The 16,362-nt window shown below is 47.2% G+C and overlaps 1 protein-coding gene and 1 non-coding gene across 2 annotated transcripts in view; one reads left to right on the top strand and one right to left on the bottom strand.

Annotated features, from left to right (window-relative positions):
* COL4A1 (collagen type IV alpha 1 chain) overlaps positions 1 to 16,362 on the bottom strand; it is a 205,899-nt gene that overhangs the window by 38,908 nt on the left and 150,629 nt on the right. Inside the window, exons 35-36 of the mRNA XM_063459844.1 lie at positions 8,618 to 8,716; positions 8,440 to 8,529 (exon numbers count right to left, since the gene is read on the bottom strand). Coding sequence (XP_063315914.1) covers positions 8,440 to 8,529; positions 8,618 to 8,716 — 189 coding nt within the window. The remainder of the gene's footprint in view (positions 1 to 8,439; positions 8,530 to 8,617; positions 8,717 to 16,362) is intronic.
* On the top strand, positions 1,115 to 1,306 carry LOC134579170 (U2 spliceosomal RNA). The gene has a single exon (XR_010086162.1). It is a non-coding gene; the product is annotated as a U2 spliceosomal RNA (small nuclear RNA).

Genomic DNA, 16,362 nt, shown 5'->3' with positions numbered 1-16,362 from the left:
GTTCGAATCCATATTAAACCAGAAGACCAGAAGCTGAATGTGTGGCTAGGGCTGCATAAACAAAGTTATTTAACTAAAAAATGGTTGAGAATTTAGCAGCTAGACTGCAGGGATATAATCTATACACCAAAACCACTTCACTATGACAAAGTTATGTGCGTACTTTCATAAAAATTAATTCTCCTTAGGGTGTCCCTCTATTTCAGCCCCTTTACTAAGACTGATATTTCTGAAGGGGAGCTGGGGGATGAGAATTATGATGTTTCTGTCTCCTCTGCTCCTCTACCAGTATTATCATCAACAACAGAAGCAATTAAACTACAAAGATGAATTAAAGTGTAACTCCCACTTATCTTGGACAGGATGGCACACATATATCCCTGAGATAAACCGGACATAGTCAAACTATACATAAATACATATTACCATTGACTATCAATGGGACAAAGCATCAAACAATAGTGATGTCGCGAACATAAAATTTTCGGTTCGCAAACGGCGAACGCGAACTTCCGCAAATGTTTGCGAACGGGCGAACCGGGCGAACCGCCATAGACTTCAATGGGCAGGCCCACAGGGACTCTTTCTGGCCACAATAGTGATGGAAAAGTTGATCAAGGGGACTAACACCTGGACTGTGGCATGCCGGAGTGGGATCCATGGCAAAACTCCCATGGAAAATTACATAGTTGATGCAGAGTCTGGTTTTAATCCATAAAGGGCATAAATCACCTAACATTCCTAAATTGTTTGGAATAAAGTGCTTTAAAACATCAGGTATGATGTTGTATCGATCAGGTAGTGTAAGGGTTACGCCCGCTTCACAGTGACAGACCAAACTCCCCGTTTAACGCACCGCAAACAACCGCAAACAGTCCATTTGCACAAGCGCAAACTCGCCCTTTTGCACAAGGTTGGATAGCAAGCTAGCCATGTCCCGTTCCTTGTCCTCACTGATGTCATTGAAGGTCTCTTCCTCCACCACGTACAAAACCAAGGGTCCCCGAAAGGTGACAAGCCCCCTGGGACGCCTGCTATGTTTGGTCTTCCACCTCCTCAAAGCCACCTTCCTCCTCTGACTCATCTTCTTCAGACTTCTCTCTCTGCATTGCCTCTCTCTGCGTTATTATAAGGTGTGTTAAGTAGTACTATTCTTATCAGTTTAATCCCTGTTACGTCCCCTATCAGGGGACGTGTATATGGCATCGATTGTAGGAACCAGGAGATGGAAAAAGATGCTTGGTCCTCCTACTTCAAATTTGGGGCACATTTCGCGTGCAATCTAATGTGCCACCAGATAGGTGTGTTAAGTAGTACTATTCTTATCAGTTTAATCCCAATGTCCCGACGACTAGTGTGGTCCAGCATGCAGAAACTATGTAAACATATACATAGGCAAGAAAAGGAAAATAAAAGGACAGAGCATAAACAGGACCTTAGAATGGCCGGACTAATACGCTAGAGACAGAGAATGGTCAAAGGGAAAGCTGAGGTCAAGGAAGCCAGAAAATACACAATACCGTTTACACAAGCCAAGTCAGGGAAACCAGAATTCAGAATAACCAGGGAAAAGCCAAGATCAGGATACCAGGAAATCAGATTCACAATGATAAAGCACTCTCAGGAAACCAGGAACAGGAAACCACGACAGGGCAAGGTACTGGGGTGAGCAAGGGATTTAAATATCACGTGGCGGGCCGGCAGCCGCGACACCCTGTTACGCCCCCCTCATCAGGCCTTTTTTAGTCGAATGTATCGCCCACTGTCAGTCCCTTCGGGATCCATCCCTCATTCATCTTAATAAAGATGAGGTAATCTAGACTTTTTTGACCTAGGCGACTTCTCTTCTCAGTGACAATACCTCCTGCTGCACTGAAGGTCCTTTCTGACAGGACACTTGAAGCAGGCAGGCCAGAAGTTCTATCGCAAATTGGGATAGCTCAGGCCACAGGTCAAGCCTGCACACCCAGTAGTCAAGGGGTTCATCGCTCCTCAGAGTGTCGATATCTGCAGTTAAGGCGAGGTCTGCTACCTGTCGGTCGAGTCATTCTCTGAGGGTGGACCCCAAAGGGCTGTGGCGATGCGTAGGACTTAAAAAGCTCCACATGTCCTCCATCAACAACACGTTTGTAAAGCGTCCTGTCCTTGCCGGCGTGGTCGTGGGAGGAGGAGGATTACTTTCACCTCTTCCTCTGTTAGATTCCCATTGTGCTGTGACATCACCCTTATACGCTGTGTAAAGCATACTTTTTAATTGATTTTGGAACTGCTGCATCCTTTCTGACTTGCCGTAATTCGGTAACATTTCAGGCACTTTCTGCTTATACTGGGGGTCTAGTAGCGTGGACACCCAGAACAGGTCATCTCCTTCAGCCTTTTTATACGAGGGTCCCTCAACAGGCACGACAGCATGAAAGACCCCATTTGCACAAAGTTGGATGCCGAGCTACTCATGTCCTGTTCCTCGTCCTCAGTGATCTCACTGAAGGTATGTTCTTCCCCACAGCCACGTACAACACCACGGGTACCAGATAGGTGACAACGAGTACCCTCTGACTCCTCTTCCTCACAATCATCTTCCAGCGTTGCCGCAGGTCCAGCAAGCGATGCTGATAAGGCTGTTTCTGGCGGTGATGGTGACCACAACTCTTCCTCTTCACGCTCATCTATGGGCTGATCCAGCACTCTTCGCAGGGCACGCTCCATGAAGAAAACAAATGGTATGATGTTGCTGATGGTGCCTTCGGTGCGACTAACTAGGTTTGTCACCTCCTCAAAAGGACGCATGAGCCTACAGGCATTGCGCATGAGCGTCCAGTAACGTGGCAAAAAAATTCCCAGCTCCGCAGAGGCTGCCCTAGCACCCCGGTCATACAAATACTCGTTAACTGCTTTTTCTTGTTGGAGCAGGCGGTCGAACATTAGGAGTGTTGAATTCCAACGTGTCGGGCTATCGCAAATCAAGCGCCTCACTGGCATGTTTTTTCGCCACTGAATATCTGAAAAGTGCGCCATGGCCGTGTAGGAACGCCTGAAATGGCCACACAGCTTCCTCGCCTGCTTCAGGATGTCCTGTAAGCCTAGGTACTTATGCACAAAGCGCTGTACGATCAGATTACACTCATGTGCCATGCACGGCACATGTGTCAACTTGCCCAAATGCAATTCCGCCAACAAATGTCTTCCGTTGTCACAAACCCCTTTGCCGATCTCTGTCAGATGCCGGGCAAGGGGGTGACTTTGTGACATTGGCTTCTTACGTTCAAACATGTCCTTGACAGACACCTGACTGTGGGCAGATGAGCAGGAACTGCTCAAGGCGAGAGACGGAGTGGCGGATAGTTGAGAGGGGGCAAGGAGGACAGCAGTGGTTGACATGGCTGAAGATGCTGGACCAGGAGGAGGATGGCGGCTTTGAGTTTGTGTGCTGCTTGTACTCATGTGTTGATCCCATAGGCGTTTGTGATGTGAGATCATGTGCCTACGCAAAGCAGTTGTACCTAGGTGGGTGTTGGACTTCCCACTACTCAGTTTCTTTTGGCACAGGTTGCAAATGGCATCGCTGTTGTCAGAGGCAGTAACACAAAAAAAATGCCACACTGCTGAGCTCTGCAATGACGGCATTCTGGTGGTGGCAACGGCATGCGTTGATTGGCGTGCTGTCTAGGTGACCCCCGGTGCCGATGCATGCTGTCTGACTGTGCCACTAGCTCCTTGCGACGACCTCCCCCTGCTTCCAACTCGTCTCCTCCTCCTCCTCTCTGTCTCCCCATCTGAACTTTCCCCCTGTTCTTCTTCTCTTCTAGCGGGCACCCACGTGACATCCACGGACGCATCGTCATCATCAACCGCTTCACTTGTATCTGACAACTCAGCAAAGGAAGCAGCAGCGGGTACAACATCATCATCATCACACTGTACGTCCATGTGTGTAATGCTGCCTGACTGAGACATATCCCTGTTATCTACATCCTCTGGCAATAATACTTACGCATCACTCATTTCTACCAACTGATGTGTAAATAACTCCTCTGACATACCAAGTGAAGCGGCTGTGGTGCTAGCGGCAGGCGGGCGAGTGGTAACTTGAGAGGTGCCCGAAGCTAAGCTGGAGGAGGATGGTGCGTCAAGGTTCCAGGCGGAAGCTGTAGAAGATTGGGTGTCCTGTGTTAGCCAGTCAACTATGTCCTCAGAACTTTTCGAGTTCAGGGTACGTGGCCTCTGAACACTGGGCATTATTCTAGGGCCAAAGGGAATCACAGCACCACGACCACGACGGCCCCTGTGGGGTGGCCTGCCTCTGCCTGTCATTTTTTTTTCGATTAGTGGTACTATGCATGCAAGCTACTGTGACAACAGATATGAGTGGCACTGTGCAGTGGCAGAAGTTGGCAGAAAAGGCCTGACACACACGCTTGCAGACAACTAACTGCTATTCAATCTATTACAGTAAATATTTATTTATTTTTAAATGTACACTACTGTTACACCAGATATGAGTTGCACTGGTGTGATACTGTGCCCTGGCAGGCCCTGAAACGCACACGTGTGAAGGAAACTGACTGCTATTATATTACAGTCCAAAAAGTTTTTTTTTGTTAAATGCAAGCTATTGTGACACCAGATATGAGTGGTGGCACTGGGCAAGTGGGCACAGTATACGCTGTGAGCCTGACACACACGCTGGCAGACAACTAACTGCTATTCAATCTATTACAGTCAAAAAAAGTTACTTTTTTTAATGTACACTACTGTTACACCAGATATGAGTTGCACTGGTGTGACACTGTGCCCTGGCAGGCCCTGAAACGCACACGTGTAAAGGAAACTGACTGCTATTATATTACAGTCCAAAAAGTGTTTTTTTTTGTTAAATGCAAGCTATTGTGACACCAGATATGAGTGGTGGCACTGGGCAAGTGGGCACAGTATACGCTGTGAGCCTGACATACACGCTGGCAGACAACTAACTTCTATTCAATCTATTACAGTAAAAATTGTATTTTTTTTTTTTTTAAATGTACACTACTGTTACACTAGATATGAGTTGCACTGGTGTGACACTGTGCCCTGGCAGGCCCTGAAACACACACGTGTGAAGGAAACTGACTGCTATTATATTACAGTCCAAAAAGTTTTTTTTTTTGTTAAATGCAAGCTATTGTGACACCAGATATGAGTGGTGGCACTGGGCAAGTGGGCACAGTATACGCTGTGAGCCTGACACACACGCTGGCAGACAACTAACTGCTATTCAATCTATTACAGTAAAAATTTTATTTATTTTTTTAAATGTACACTACTGTTACACTAGATATGAGTTGCACTGGTGTGACACTGTGCCCTGGCAGGCCCTGAAACGCACACGTGTGAGGGAAACTGACTGCTATTATATTAAAGTCCAAAAAGTTTTTATTTTGTTAAATGCAAGCTATTGTGACACCAGATATGAGTGGTGGCACTGGGCAAGTGGGCACAGTATACGCTGTGAGCCTGACACACACGCTGGCAGACAACTTACTGCTATTCAATCTATTACAGTAAAAATTGTATTTTTTTTTTTAAATGTACACTACTGTTACACTAGATATGAGTTGCACTGGTGTGACACTGTGCCCTGGCAGGCCCTGAAACACACATGTGTGAAGGAAACTGACTGCTATTATATTACAGTCCAAAAAGGTTTTTTTGTTAAATGCAAGCTATTGTGACACCAGATATGAGTGGTGGCACTGGGCAAGTGGGCACAGTATACGCTGTGAGCCTGACACACACGCTGGCAGACAACTAACTGCTATTCAATCTATTACAGTCAAAATTGTATTTTTTTTTAAATGTACACTACTGTTACACCAGATATGAGTTGCACTGGTGGGACACTGTGCAATGGCAGGCCCTGAAACGCACACTCGTGAAGGAAACTGACTGCTATTATATTACAGTCAAAAAAGTTTTGTTTTTTCTAAATGCAAGCTATTGTGACACCAGTGAGTGAGTGGTGGCACTGGGCAGGCCCTGAAACGCACACTCGTGAAGGAAACTGACTGCTATTATATTACAGTAAAAAAGTGTTGTTTTTTTTAAATGCAAGCTATTGTGACACCAGTGAGTGAGTGGTGGCACTGGGCAGGCCCCGAAACGCACACTCGTGAAGGAAACTGACTGCTATTATATTACAGTCAAAAAAGTTTAGTTTTTTTTAAATGCAAGCTATTGTGACACCAGTGAGTGAGTGGTGGCACTGGGCAAGTGGGCACAGTATATGCTGTGAGCCTGACACACAGGCTGGCAGGCAGGCAACTGCAATTACATTACACAGAAAAAAAAGCAGACTGATGTTCTAGCTCTAAAAAGGGCTTTTTGGGGTGCTGTCCTTACAGCAGAGATCAGATGAGTCCTTCAGGATTGTAGTGGACACTGAATACACTAGCCTAGCTATCAATTTCCCTATCAAATCAGCAGCAGCTACACTGTCCCTCCTCTCACTAAGAATGCAGCTTCACAATGAATGTAAAATGGATGCTGTCCAGGAGGTGGGAGGGTCTGGGAGGGAGGGTCTGCTGTTGATTGGCTAGAATGTGTCTGCTGTCTGTGAGGTACAGGGTCAAAGTTTACTCAATGATGACGAATAGGGGGCGGACCGAACAGTGCATATGTTCGCCATCCGTGGCGAACACGAACAAGCGATGTTCGCCAGGAACTATTCGCCTGCGAACCATTCGGGACATCACTATCAAACAATGACAAAATCATCTTCATCTATATGTCTTGTACTTTTTGTAACTTCTGATTTGTGACACATTTATTTTTTCATGTGCATGTTTTCGGTGGTAATATAGTACAGTATACTTACTATTTACTAAGGCAAAAAATGAGCAGTATGATATTCTCTGTTAGGCTTCCCCATAAACAGAAATGTATTATGAATTATGCTTAGGAGACCTCCTGGTGGAATAGAGTAATTTGAACTCAATGAGTCATGGTTTATCACATTAAATAGCTGACAATAGATGTATCTCCTGGGGATAGTTTTCTGGAATTATGATTAGTATTTAATGAACAACCTGCACTGATCAGTAATCAGACATGCATCCATATTTACTGTAATATTTTAATGTTACATTTTTAAATGTATTATTTCATCTTAAAATATGTATTACATACAAATGCCACTGTTATAATATGAAGCACAGAGCTTCCATAAAAAGTACTCTCCTTTAACCCTTGAGGCCACCGAAAATAAAGGAATATTTATGAAGTTGCCACGGTTTCACAGACATGCACAATGTATCAGAGGTAAATTAATTCAATTTCACAATATTATTTTAATAAGGATCATAAACAAGGTCAAGTCCAAAATCCTGAAATAAACTACACTTCTCAGGATCCTGTGGACTATCGATTTGCTCCTGACTATGCACAATGTTCTAATATATATATATATATATGTATATGTATATATACATATTAGAACATTGTGCATAGTCACAAGGAAAATATATACTTGAAGCAAAAAGGTGTACTCTTTTCAGTGTGTTTTATTCAAATAAACTTTGTGTCGTGATCAGGACACAAAGTTTATTTGGATAAAACACGTTGAAAAGACCGCTGAGTGCACCTCTTTGCTTCAGGTTTATATATGGATGCAGGTTGCACCGAGGCAAGTTCTACATTACTTATAATTAAGGGGTGAGTGCCAAGTTTCTCTTTTTGTATATATATATATTATATCTACTTAATATATATATGCTTAAAAGTGTCTTCAATTTGTATGGCAGCTTTCTCACAATTTGAAAATTGTATTTAGGTTCATAATTAGCTTTATACAGGATGGGCCAAAATTCAAAGTAGGACTTGACAGGTAAAACACGTATTTGTTAGTAGTTACATTTTTTTGTTGCAGGTACATATTATAACTTGGTCTTGGGAGATTCATTGTGGGTAATTTCACGAAGCAACCATGAGTGAAATTAGTGGAATTTTATTTTGAAAACTTAGACAACTGTTCGGCGAGCCAATAATTTCCCAGACTAATTGGCTGTCATGTTAACACGACCTTTCAGCTCCTGTTTAAGTTCTATGGGGAAATCTGAAGGAGCTGGAGTACATGAACAAACAGAGTACACTTGAGCAGCTCAAGGAGAATATCCCTGCAGAACTGTGAGCACTAGAGCCTCAAGAATGAACTAATGTTGTAAACAATGCAATCAATAGGCCCTTACTTTGTGAGGTGGCAAATGGAACTCATTTAAAAGATGTAATCTTCTGTACCTAGTCAAGCAAATCTCCAAACATTAAGCATTCATCGTATATAATATTGGTTCATTAATAGAAAAAAAAGTTATTAACTCCTCAAACCATACTCTGAAGTTTGGCCCACCCTTTATGTAGCAGCAATTTTATACCGAGTTAAGTAAATAGTAAAAGCGGTAATATTACCTGGCAATCCCATTTCTCCCATTGATCCCTTAAGACCTGGTGATCCTGGAGAACCTGGTTGTCCATGAAATCCCTTTTCACCTTTTGGGCCTGTGTTCATGTAAATATGGGAACCAAAGATTAATGGTAATAAACATTTTGTGTAGACCTTTTGCTCAGTATTGCAAAATGTTTGTACCTGGCTTTCCTGGCATTCCCGATTCTCCAGGCACTCCTGGCATTCCAGGGCTCCCCAGGTCACCCTGGGCCCCTTTATCTCCTTCTAATCCAAATAATCCTAAGGAAAGAAAGAAAAGGGGTACACAATTAAAAATACTGTACACAAAGAACAAAACAGTGCATTACAATAATGCAATAATAATAAGGTACAAACAAGACTAATGCAATGTATTTTGCAGAAAATATATACTATATATATATATTTTCAGTTTTCAGATCACTTGGCCCATATTAAAACTGAAAAATAACATTGCAAGTAAATAAATAAAATGTATGCACAAGACTATTTCCTAAAGGGATGGTTGAAAACTTCATTAATTTATTCATGTTACTGAATGCCACAAAGATCCAATTCAATTCTAAATGTAATGTTTATGGTCTTGGGCAATAAGTTGGTACTACAACTTACATTTTTTTATTTTTCTCTATTGATTATTTATTCATTTTCAATATTAACATTCTTCAAATCTATTTTGCTGATACAGATTTTATAGGTCAGAACTATTTTCAGTGTTCAACAGATTTCATAGGTCAGGACTGTATTCACTGTTCAAGTTATTTGGCTTTTATAAGGTATACATGACAGGTTGTCACGACTGCTAGTGTGGTCCAACACGCAGAAACTATGTAAACCTATACATAGAAATAAGAAAGGAAATAAAAGGACAGAACGTAAACAGGACCTTAGAATTGCCGGACTACGTTAGAGACAGGGAATGGTCAAAGGGAAAGCCGAGGTCAAGAAAGCCAGAAATACACAATACCATTTAAACAAGCCAAGTCAGGGGAACCAGAAATCGGAATAACCAGGAAAAGCCAAGATCAGATTACCAGAATATCAATATCACAAGGAAAAATGCACTCTCAGGAACCAGGAACAGGAAACCACGACAGGGCAAGGTACTGGGGTGAATTAGGGATTTAAATATCCCTCTCTAGGCTCTGATTGGTCAGAGGGTGACCTCTGACCCCAGAACGTGTGCGTGCATTGACATTGTGACGTCACGCGCGTACATCTTAGGGGGGCGGAGCCATTGATGGACGCGACCGCATGGTCAGCGCCATCTTGGATTTCTCGGAGCAGCGTGGAGGAGCGGTTCCTGGCTCGCTGCTGAGCAGGTAAGCTCAGCAAGTTGGTGCGGTCGTGCCAGTCGGGCACGGACGCACATGGCGGCGAGCCGGGAGCCGCGACACAGGTACAAACCACTTAGTAAGTGTTATTGATCATACTCATATTAATATTCATTTTGGCACATTGAGTGAAAAAACAGGTATATGGGTTGTTTGAAAATTAATTTTCTTGATACCATTTCCAGTATAGAGATATTGTTTCAACCTGATATCAGCACATATACATGTTCGTATCTGATCAGAAATCCATCAATGGGATCTGGTCTGTATTGGGTGACTGCTATCAATTTGATAAACATTCACTTTTCTGATAGTAATGCTGCCAAAGTTAGATTGAAAACTTGACTTGCAGAATTAAATTTCACATATTTCTGAGCCTGAAAGACCATGATTGTGAGGCTTGCTATGAACAAAATTAAGTTTTACTCACTTTTTCTCTCCCCGCAATGCCCCAGTGCACCAATCCATTGCTTCCCCATAGAAAAGCATCTTGAAGCTAGTGCACATTCACAGCAAATTGCCAGCATCTCTTGGGGGAGAGTTCTAGGGGAAATGTTCAGTGTCTCCGTGCAGGGCATGGAGATGCTGAACGTAAGTCACGCAATCTTCGCAGAAACAAACCCAGGAAGCACCATAGTGGCTGTTAGAGTGACAGCCATTAGATGTGACATTAATCAGCAGTGTAAACAATGCCTTTTTTAAGAAAATGCAGCTTTTACACTGCTAAGGCTGCAGATACAGTCTCTGTGGTCTAGAATTAAAAGAACACTGTAGTGTTAGGAATACAAAATTGTGTTCTTAACACTATAATAGCCCTCATAATCTGGATTTTAAAAGGAGACTACTAAGTTATTATTATTATTATTATTGGGGGGGCGTGGCTTGGACGTCGACCGAGATGGCAGCATAAGCACTGAGCTCCGCTCCACCGGTTCTCCAAAAGCCCTAACTAAAGCAAAATCTCAGCACTCATGGGACGAAACCGTAGGGGTGACCCCCCTGGGACCCCCAGACACTCACAGTCCAGCCAATCTCACGGTCCGATGGACGACTTCCTACAAGCACCGACCGATATGCACGACGAGGCCGAAGGCCTCAACATGGCGGCACAGCCCTCAGGGCGTGAAAGCACCCCTGCACCTACATTGGAAGGCATCGGAGATGAACTCCGCACGATTTCAGCAGCAATGGCCACAATGGCCACGAAAGCAGACCTCCTGGTCCTGACCACCACGATCCAGGACGCCATGCGGGCGGAACTAGCCGGCCTCCGGACGGAGGTGACGGCGCAGGGCACCCGACTACAAGCCCTGGAACACTCCCACGAGGCCCAAACGCACAGGATTGCGGCAGCCGACACTGCCATAGCGAGACAGGGCGACCTCCTGCTCCAAATGAGGAGATCAGTCGAAGACCTCGACAACCGCGGCCGCAGATGCAATATTAGGATCCGCGGTATGCCCGAGGCAGAAGGCGAGGAAGACATAGAAGGCACCCTAACAGACTATTCCATCTGATCCTACCTGGCGACACCCTACCACCGCTCAGATATGAAAGGGCACACAGGGCTCTGCGCCCTCGATCTCTGGAGGAAGGCCCCAGAGACATAATCTGCTGCATCCACTCTTTTGCCACGAAAGACGCCATCATGAAGGCAGCTAGAGCCCGGCCCACATGGGACTATCATGGTGCGCAAATCTCGCTGTTCAATGACCTGTCTCCGACCACCCTGGACGCTAGAAGGGCTTTGCGGCCTATCACCTCCCTGCTAAGAGACCGCAATATACCGTACAGATGGGGCTTCCCATTCTCTTTATCGGCAAGACACCGGAATGGCTGGGTAACGCTCCGCGGGCCGGACGAGGCCCCCAGCTTTCTAGAAGAACTGGAGCTCCCTCCCACACCTATACCGAACTGGATCCTGGGGCCGGGAATGAGACCACAACGTATGCCCCGCCGACAGAGAAACCACTCACCACCGGGACCTGCCCATCACCGTCGCGGAGCACATGCGGCCCAGAACTGAGGACCGACTTCGTGGACCCACCGATTCATTAACGCAGAGACGTTCCCGACATTAAGGTACTGTCCCCCCCTTGCCGAACCGGCCGGGACCTGACCGCTGGCCCGTTCACACATGGCATACCTACCGAACGTAGTGGACTGGGCTCGTGCCCCCCCCTAATGATGCTCTACCTGACTACCATGTTTATTGCCATTTGCAAATCCCGTTTTCTCCCCCCCCCCCTTCCCGCCTCGCCCGCTCTCTCCTACACGCGGGGCCTCCTCCACAGATGCTTACTAAGGGGCCCCTAACCGGACCTTTTTTTTTGGGGTGGGGGAAAGGGTGGGGCAAGCTGGGCTGATCAACCCCCCCTCCGACCTGGAGGCATCGAGCTGGACCCTAAATTTGACACGCGGCCCAGCACTATGAGATGGGGCCCTCTGACTCACACACCGGGACTGTAACTGTATTCCACATCTCAGAATTCGTTTCTTGGACATGATAAGTATCATTGCTTTCCTTTACAAATGTGGTTATTTACAATTAGTATGTTAACACAAGCTGATGTTTGCCAACTTTAAGTACACCACGCATTAACTGAAATGTTAGCACCATGTTAAATTAAGCTCTGAATTGCAAACGGGGGGTGGGGGCCGGGAGGTTGGGGGAGGCCGGACCAGCTATGTATGCCTCTATTATAGATGGGAAAGTAATGTAACGAAGAAAGGAAATCCGGGAGACGCACAACAGGGAATGGGACTCTGCGGGGGGGGGGGGGGGGGGGGGGAGGGGAAGCGGGCCTAGAGAAGAGAACTACCGCAACAACCACGATGCGGATGTTAGATCACACCACTACCACCACCTATTTACGATAACCCCCACTCGCGGTGCTATGAGCATCATAACCACGTATACCTCTGAGACCTACGAGAAGATGAGGCTGCCCCCACATACTATATTCGTATACCCAGTGGAACCTTCCACCCTCGAGGGCACTCTGCATGGGACGTAGGAGGGGGGGGAGGAACAAGCTACCATAACCTACTTAGGCTCCACTGCACCTCATGCGCTGGCCCGCCGGGACGTATAGGGCGGGGCGGAGAGGGTAGGGGGGACAGGACGAATCACTTACAACCAGATAGGGAAACTAGTCAGAAATGAACGGTGGTTGACACGACCAATGGAGGGTGCTGAGGGCCTTATATATGTCAACTGTTATTACTGTTAATTGACTTATTTTCACTTGTATATGTTGCTGGACTGGACACCTCCGGGTGCTCCCACATCTCCCATGATCATCAACACGCGGGCTAGGACCCGGCTGGAGCGGGTACTATTGACCCATACCTGATTACACATTTAGATACGCTTCACCATTTTCGGTTTCGACCCCAGTCATTGCTCTACATAATCACTTGCGCATATATCTCGACGGAGCCACAGGCACACTCACCCACCGATCTGGTTATCGGGGTGACGCCTGGTCACTCGCGCCGAGGCGTAAGTGTTACTCCTTCTCGAAGGAGACTCCAGGATAGTATTAACGTCTATCCACCGGGGATACTTCCCCACAGGGGGGCCCCCTTTGCCCACCCCTATTTTAACTTCCCAATCCACACTCCCTACCTTACACCTACACTCAATCCCACGCACGAAAGGACTGGACGTTGGCACCACAGGGACAAGGTTGAGGACGCGACAGACGATAAACGAGACCGCCTGACACCCACACAACCTCCTACATAACCTCCGACCGGTCGCACGGACACCCATAGGACAGCGCTACACACACACACTCGCGGGGCTGCGCCGTCGGCCGGGTAACTTGTGCCGCCTGAGCGGATCCCCTGAGGTCGGATGCACTTAGCAACGGACGAGACCATGGCGTACCATAGCTCCCCTATAACAGTCATGACGCTCAACTGCAGAGGCCTGAACATGCCAGAACGGCGCTCCCACCTACTGAGGACGCTGAGGCGAAAGCATATATCGATCGCAATGCTCCAAGAAACCCACTTTCGAGACGGCGCGGCGCCCAAGCTCCGCAACGCCTACTATCCGATCAGCTACTGTAACAACCACCCGCTGGCTCGACGGGCAGGAGTAGCGATACTCATAGCTGCCGACGTTGGATTTCAAGAACTAGACAGGATGACAGACGACCAGGGCCGTTTCCTTTTCCTCAAAGGAATGATAGCCGACAGACTATTCACATTCGCCTCTGTCTATGCTCCCAATTCGAAGCAAGCACGATTTCTACGGACAACACTACGTAAACTACACGACTTCTCGGAGGGCGCCCTGATCGTGGGAGGTGATTTTAATGCCCCCCTGGACCCACTTACAGACTCCTCTACGGGACACAGCAGCCTACCGCAGACCCACATTAGATCCATACGGAAGTCTCTGGGAGAACTATCCTTGGTTGACTGCTGGAGAACGTTACATCCCACTAGCAGAGACTACACGCACTACTCGATAATACATAACCGCTACTCCCGAATCGACTATATCCTCATTAAACAGGAAGGCCTATCGAGATTGAGAAAGGCATCCATCGAGCCGGCAACATGGTCTGACCACGGCTCGGTCCAGATAGAACTGGAATCCCCGTTATTCAAGCCGGCGATCCGGTCCTGGCGCCTGAACGAGTCCCTACTCCAAGACCTAGCGGTGCGGACTGAGATCTCTAGGACCTTAGAACACTACTTTGAGGAAAATGGGACTGACGAAACATCCCCGGTGTCCGTATGGGAAGCACATAAGAGTGTCATACGTGGCACCCTTATCGGTATCGCGACCCGCAAAAGAAAGGAAACCACACAGGCAATGTCCGCCCTATACGGCACCATCTCACGCCTCGAGCTCCAACACAAACGCTCCCAACTAGTCGAAACATATGCCGAACTGACAGAAGCCCGACGCAAACTGACAACCCTCCTCACACAACGACACCTACGTTCGCTTCAAAGATCGAAAAAGATCGAAAAACTATACACACGCGAACAAAGGGGGGAAACTCTTAGCACGGCTGCTACGAGGAGAAACAACACGCACACAGGTACGCAAGATTCGCCTGGCCTCGGGTACCACATCACAATTCCCCGAGGACATAGCACGGGAGTTTCGGGAATACTATGCCTCGCTATATAACCTACACCGACCCCAGGACCCACCACAACGACGAGACTTGGAACAACTAGAGCGGACGTACCTACAGGATAATATCCGAACGAGAATCAACCCAGAAGCGGCACTCATGCTGGACGAACTAATTACGACCGACGACCTAGCCGCGGCGCTTAAAGGTACGAAGACGGGAAAGGCCCCGGGACCGGACGGATTCTCTACGGGCTATTACAAACACTTCGCCCAACTATTACTACCGTGGCTAACTAAAGCTATTAACAAAGTGGCGGAGGGGGCACAGTTTGGCATGGAATCCCTAATAGCCACTATTACGGTGATACTTAAGCCTGGGAAAGACCCGGAACAATGCAGCAGCTATCGCCCAATTTCCTTACTGAACGTGGATACGAAGCTCCTAACGAAGGTCCTAGCTACTAGACTCCAAAGGGTACTACCGAACCTTGTCCATGCAGACCAAACGGGATTTATTCCGGACCGGGAGGCACGGGACAGTACGTTACGCCTGTTTTCCATACAACACCACGCACGGAAATACCGGAAACCTCTCCTATTATTATCCACAGACGCGGAAAAGGCGTTTGATCGAGTGGACTGGGCATATATGTTCCGAACTCTCCGGCATATGGGCGTTGGACAGCGGACTATGGCTTGGATCGCGGCCCTATACAGCTCTCCAAGGGCGTCAGTACGGGTCAATGGAGCGCTAACTACTAACTTCAGCATTGCAAACGGCACCAGACAAGGGTGCCCCTTGTCGCCTCTCCTGTTCGCCCTCTCCCTGGAGCCACTCCTACAAGCGATCCGAAACCACCCGGACATACATGGATACTCATGGCAAGGCACGGAACATAAAGTAGCAGAGAGGCAAAATACGCAGCTGTCTGGGCACCATGGCTCGTCTTTCGGACGCGACCGTAAGGGGGATCCGTCGGGGGGGGGCTGGGCCCGGGGGACGGCGCGGCCCTCGCGTACCACCAGCCTTACATTCACACGACCTACAGTGACTCTAATCAGCTGGCAGCGGTAGCCACCACACCCCACGGACCACCCACATCTCCCTGACAAGACGTACACGCAATCACGACTAACTCATGACAACAGAACTGCTCTTAAGGACCGCATACATACGCATGGGACTGTCCAACGGACCCACGCCCATGAACTGCCCACACCCGCACTATGTGACAACCACATGACCATGAGTCTACTAAATATAAGACACCTAACGCACTGACCCAGCAACTACAGATAGACAACCCACGATAGGTAGGACGGTAGCAACCGGATGAGACTGACTCAGACACACCTCACATCTTGTTCTTCGGGGCGACACGAGACCCACTGATGACCACCTACGAGACTTACACAACCTCGCACTATCTGGCTACCTTAACAGAACTCACACCGGACCATATGGG

The sequence above is a fragment of the Pelobates fuscus genome, chromosome 1, assembly GCF_036172605.1.
Source record: "Pelobates fuscus isolate aPelFus1 chromosome 1, aPelFus1.pri, whole genome shotgun sequence".
NCBI lineage: Eukaryota > Metazoa > Chordata > Amphibia > Anura > Pelobatidae > Pelobates > Pelobates fuscus.
Note: the sequence above shows the minus strand (reverse complement) of the source record. Positions and strands in the feature narration are given on the sequence as shown.